Below are 5871 nucleotides of genomic sequence, written 5' to 3' on the forward strand. Positions count from 1 at the left end.
TCCTTACCACTAAAAAGCGGGTTATGTATGCTCTCGACCGTTCACGTCATGCAGCGGTGTGCGGTAAAACTTCGTGTGCATGATTCATTCGAAATACGACGGCGTAATCAAAGAGCATAAATATTGGATGACCTGGCTGCCCTACAGCCAACACCACCGCTCTTTTTACTATGAATTGTAAAGTTGCTAGCATGTCAAACCATTTGCCATTCCCAGTCATTTGAACAAAAAAAATCATGCCACATGCAATTTTGGCAGCTGCTCTTGCTACTCGCTAATACATGTACATATATTTCTTTCGATTATGGGTGTATTTTGTATTTGCTACACACGCTAACAACATTTAGGGTAGCGTCAATATGTCTCTTGCAGAGGATCAAGTACACTTTTGAGGCTTAATTTTTTCCCGGCACAAAATGTGTGAAAACACTTGGCATAAATGACTGGATTTCACCATTTCTTCCTTGTCGCTCACAAATGGGAAGTATACGAAATACTTACGACGGTAATGTTTATCCTTGATATAATGCAATACAATGTTAAACAAGATACCATATGAACTTGATGTGCTGTAAGTTTGAGAGTGGAAGTGCAGACGTCCGCGATTTTGCTTTATGAGATCAGGCACCCGCACACAGGCTGTTTTTGAACTTTTCCCCGAGCGCCTGCATCCGGCGTGCACCGGACCGCGGATTTTGTAGCAGATGGCGCCACGTCCTTTATCGGGTGGCGCCACCTGCACAAAAACGCGGCCGTCCGATTTGTCCTTTCATGTCAGTGTTCGCGGCTCCATGCGAGTAGGCAAAGTGGGCAATTAGTTTCAGTCACTTTTAAGTGCTACATATCATGGGGTGACACGTTCATCGCTCATAAAATCTCGCATACTTACAAGTCGGTTTTTGCTACGCGTCGGGTCATATGAGAGCACGAAACGAATGGAGGTTCTAGTCGAACCAGCCAAGACGCGGACGTCTTGCCAACACGCCAGAGAGCAATCTTTAAGCCAGTAGACCAGCAAAACGTCACTGAGGCACTACGGAACCATGTTCTGCACCAAACGAGATTGCCCTAGCGTGTAGTTAGTCCGTTACCAGCACAGCTGTTGAAAAAAAAAATACTGCAATAAGACGAAAATGTGTTTCAGATTCCGCACCTAGTAAAAGCATGGTGACCGACAGGTGACAGATGACTTCAACTTAACCTGTGCAGATATTTTGATGTTTTTTTATAAAGCAGGTCCATCCTATTTTGTTTCTTAACCTACTGCTGTTCAAGAAACTAAATGGTGGGTGTTTAACTGCTTCGTTGGCCTGAAGAGGAGTGTTCCATATCTTACTAAATTTTTAGCCGAAACAGACATTTCGAAAATCATTCGACGCAGCTTGCAGCCTTGCCCTTCTTCAGACCTAAGCCCCTCTAGTATTTAAGCGAAACGCCCGCAGAGATGGACAGACTATTTCGTGTGGACGGTTTAAAGGTCATTTGGGCATGTATGACGCTATAGCCACATCATTCGAATCATGCAAACCGGCAGGCCAGATGACGTCCAAGGCCAGGAAGAATATTATCGCCTATGTGTTCAGGTGTGGCGTCTGTGTGCTTAGTAGACAGCAATTAGCTCCCAAGCAGTCTGTGCGCTTAGTAGACAGCAATTAGCTCCCAAGCAGTAGTGAGCAAGCTGTGCAAGTTTCATTCGGAAAGCACGTTTCACGTTCATATAGTTTGGTTTAAGGCGTTTCGGTGCGTCCAAACCATTTCATGCCTCGAAGAAAAAGAAACAAAAAAGGGGTTGCCAAAGCTTATTCATAGGGTCTGAAGCGGGTTTAGACGTTTTGGAAAACTGAACAAAATATCAGGCAGATGTGGATGATCATCACCTTATAGGTTTCTTAAGTTGACGGCCATAGGTTCGCAGGATACTCTGTTCTTCTTGATATTCAAAAGAACATTGTACATCAAGGAGGTTTTTTACTTTGGTAACTGTACGGCCGACGGAGAGAAGAGCTACGCTGGCTGCAGGGCTCGTGTTCTGTCGTGCTGGGGAAATGCTGTGGGGCATCAGCTGACATTGTGATGTCACTGAAAATGGCTCTGCATTGATCGGGGTTCTTTTGGGCTGACTGAAGGCCATAAGGCATTTGCTGGCAATATGATGTCACTGGTGTTCGACTGGGTATGTGACGTCACTGGTCGTGACGTTTTAGGGCTCTTTCGGGTCACATTAACGCCGTAAGGCATCACCTGACGATATGCCGTCACTGGTATTCGATTAAACATCAGGCGCATGGCACATCTACTTGAAGGGGCCAACGACCCGAGCCAGGGCAAGCACAATGCAAACCTTGGAGATCTCCCAACGAATAAATTTGCTGCATTGCACGCTGAGCCCGCCTCAACGGTCTGAGCCGGACATGCGACGGCATGTGTGGGATATTACAGTGAATTCATATATTGGATATTACAGTGCATTATAAGCACCGGGAGATTTGCTGCGTACTCGTACCCACCGCTTTACGATAAATGTGCCGGCAAAATAAATGAGCCGCAGTGGTCGTCCTAGATATATTGGCCTCAATGAAAACACTTATAGATAGTTACATACGAAAATACAGCAATGCCCGCCGCATGTACAATACGCAATTCGCTGGACCTGTTGCCAGCGACATTTTGACAACAACAGTGAGTCTACAGCACACGAGGGAATGATCAAAACTTCAGGTCCCTGATGGCGGCTGGCAGGTCTGGTAGCGTGATGTCCTTGATTTGCTGTGTGATGTTGACGTTCTCCACCATCGAGACAGCCTGGCCGGCGTCGCCGCGAATCCTTCCTGCGAACCGCGCCACAGATTCTAGCTACCGCCGTTCGGGACATTGTGGGCGACAATCGAATGGTTGGTGAGTTAGTGCAAACGCGACACGCTCTGCTTATCGAGTACATTAAGTCAAAAAGCAAACGTGGAAAACGATCACCACTCCCTTTTTACATTCAGCATCGAATATCCAAGTTCTCTCCGAATACAATACGTATTTAAGACAAGAAAGTCCTACAAACCTGGTTATATGGCGGTATCAGTTGAAAGGTCTTATGTTGGGCTACCAACCTACACTAAACCAGAGGGTATTGGTTAAATGATGTTGCAATGCTTTGTAGCGAGCGCAGTTCTAAATATTGACTATCGTCAATAAAATCCTTATTTAGCATTACAACATCGTTTCATCAGCATCTCCTGGTAAAAGGAAGGTCGTAAACCACACATAAAAGCTTTCAACTCGACGCGCAGAAATAAAGCTAGCACAGTATCAGGGCCTTTCGTAAACATATTTGGCCTAATCCGAGCTAAGTTGTCACAACAGCGCAGACGGAGTGAGCTGTGGCACCAGGACAAGCGCGACCAGTCAGCCGCAGAGCGACGTGCTAGTGGGCGCGGAGAGGCACGGACGGGCCATCACTGACCTCCTGCTTCTCCAGCCTGTTCTGCTCCTCGGTACGCGTGATGACCTCCGTCATGCTGGTCTCCAGGACCATGCCGCCCATCACGATCTCGTTCAGAATGTAGTCCACCTGGAGGGAGAGTTCGTAGAGTCATTTCCGCCATGATGACGCCTGAAGACTGCGACAGCACGACACAGATTCGTTGATGACGGGCAGTCGGGGCCGAAACATGGGACGACTGTTTAGCGATGATGTAGGCCAGGGATTAAACTAATCTGGGTCGAACCAGTCAGTCAAGTCGCAAGCCCAAGATCGCCGAGCTCTAACAGCCATCGGATCTCTACCCCGGCCGACCGAACACTGAACCCACGGCATGTCTCTCCCGCGCCAGAACAGCCGATGGGTCTCTGCCCCGCCGACCGAACACTGGACCCACGGCATGTCTCTCCCGCGCCAGAACAGCCGGTGGATCTCTACCCCGGCCGACCGAACACTGAACCCACGGCATGTCTCTCCCGCGCCAGAACAGCCGGTGGATCTCTGCCCCGGCCGACCGAACACTGAATCCACGGCATGTCTCTCCCGCGCCAGAACAGCCGGTGGATCTCTGCCCCGGCCGACCGAACGCTGAACCCACGGCATGTCTCCCGCGTCAGAACAGCCGGTGGATCTCTCCCCCTGCCGACCGAACACTGAAACCATGGCATGCCTCTCCCGCGTCAGAACAGCGAATGCTAGCCCCGACCACTCTGCCTGCAGCCGCCGGCCATCAGCAATAAGGGCCCTGACGCCTTTGGCCAGTCTCGGCTAACACATACGGAACGAACCAGGAGGTGATGAACTTTACCAATCACGAATATTTGCCGATGCGAAGGCTTGCATACAACCAACCTTTCCTTGTAAACCATATTCTGTCAAAGCAAACAACTGCACACGACCCGCCTCCATTGTTAGCCTTCGCCATTGCTTGAATCGCCTTATCCAGATGTGCGTTCCACTCACCCACCGCGGTTAGCGCAGGAAGAGTCAGTGCTTCCGGGCACATCAATAACTTTCATACAAGTCCTCATGCTTACGACCCTAGCCCTGCCGGCCTCAGTTAACCTTGATGACGTGGAAGACCAGGTCCAGCCCGCAGACGTCCTCAAAAGACTTGTCCAGCGTCTCGACGAGCACCTGGATCAGGTCGAGGATGCCGAGCTTCGACTCAGACGAGTTCACGCAGAACACAAAATACAGCGTGGCATAGTGTCGGTGGATGAGCTTGTAGTCAGAGCTGCGGATCAACCTGTTAAGCCGACGCAGTACACACAGTTTTAAATTAATAGGAGGCCCAGTGCTGCCCCCGTGACTTGCTGACCGACGCCACGCAAGCTGCGATCCACGGATGATTGAAATACCTCATCATTAACTCATGATACAGAACATGACACAATGGCTTTGAGAATTACGCAGTTGAGTGAAATGTTCACGGTTTCAATATCAGGGCGCTGTCACCTACGTGCCGCCTTCCAAAAAATTGCAGACGTTGTCCTCCCTCTTGGACACCAGTTGAAACGTTTCCTTGATCTTTTGCTGCATTTCCTCCTTCTGCAAAAACGCAAAATGTAATGAAACTTTACTGCCAACGGCGCACATTCAAGAGCAAGAACAAGGGCGGACGTACATATAGTTGAGGATCAAGTCTAGCCGATCGCCCTTGTCTCTCATCACCCCTCGTCCGCGTTTTGAAAATGTGGCGTTACGCTGAGGTTCGAGTGCAAAGCATGCTTAAATTTGTTTTTTAGTTCAACACGTTAGCAAGGGATTTCCGGAGATTCAGCGTAATCATTGTGTAGCAAGAGAAGGGTTGGAAATTGATAAAAATGTGTTTACACCCTCAACCGTAATGGGGGACGTGCCCCTGACAACTTTTGAACTAAGACAAACATCAGGATAAGAATCAGTATGTTGCCCATTGCTTGAGGTACTCAGCTATACCCACTTTGGGGTTCCAGGTCCATAGGTGACCTCCCCAGTGACGTCAAAACTTGAAATGTCCATATCGGAAACCACGCGAAATGTTCTCCCCAGCATCATTTCCAAACTATTGAACAAAAAACAATTATGTGGCACAAGCGTCTTCCTTGGTTGCTTCTTTGAATCTGGAAATGCATGTTTTCCTTGGTCCGGGTCAAAAGAGTGACTTTTCAAGCCATGAGGGATGATCCAGCTACAGCGCAAACACGGCACGGATGACGGCATCGTCGCCTAGCGAAGCAAGGCCGCAGTCACTTGCACATTGCCCCATACGGCCCAACCATTATGCGGCGTAGGCCGAGACGGTCCAGCCATTATACGGTGTAGGCCGGGACGGTCCAGCCATTACACGGTGTAGGCCGGAACGGTCCAGTTATCAAAAGGTATAGGTCGAGACGGTCCAGTCATTGTAATGTGTA

General features: G+C 49.1%; 1 protein-coding gene across 1 annotated transcript; it reads right to left on the reverse strand.

The window, feature by feature from the left end:
- Nucleotides 1-2706: 2706 nt before the first annotated feature.
- Nucleotides 2707-5143, reverse strand: LOC119095479 (AP-3 complex subunit sigma-2-like). Its single transcript, XM_037218313.1, has 5 exons — nt 5100-5143; nt 4935-5054; nt 4538-4721; nt 3455-3562; nt 2707-2802 (listed from the first exon to the last, which is right to left on the reverse strand). Exons 1-5 carry the CDS (start codon nt 5141-5143, stop codon nt 2707-2709), a joined length of 552 nt encoding a protein of 183 aa, XP_037074208.1.
- Nucleotides 5144-5871: the final 728 nt, after the last annotated feature.

Source organism: Pollicipes pollicipes, unplaced genomic scaffold (assembly GCF_011947565.3).
Source record: "Pollicipes pollicipes isolate AB1234 unplaced genomic scaffold, Ppol_2.1 Scaffold_1628;HRSCAF=1912_pilon_pilon_pilon, whole genome shotgun sequence".
NCBI lineage: Eukaryota > Metazoa > Arthropoda > Thecostraca > Pollicipedomorpha > Pollicipedidae > Pollicipes > Pollicipes pollicipes.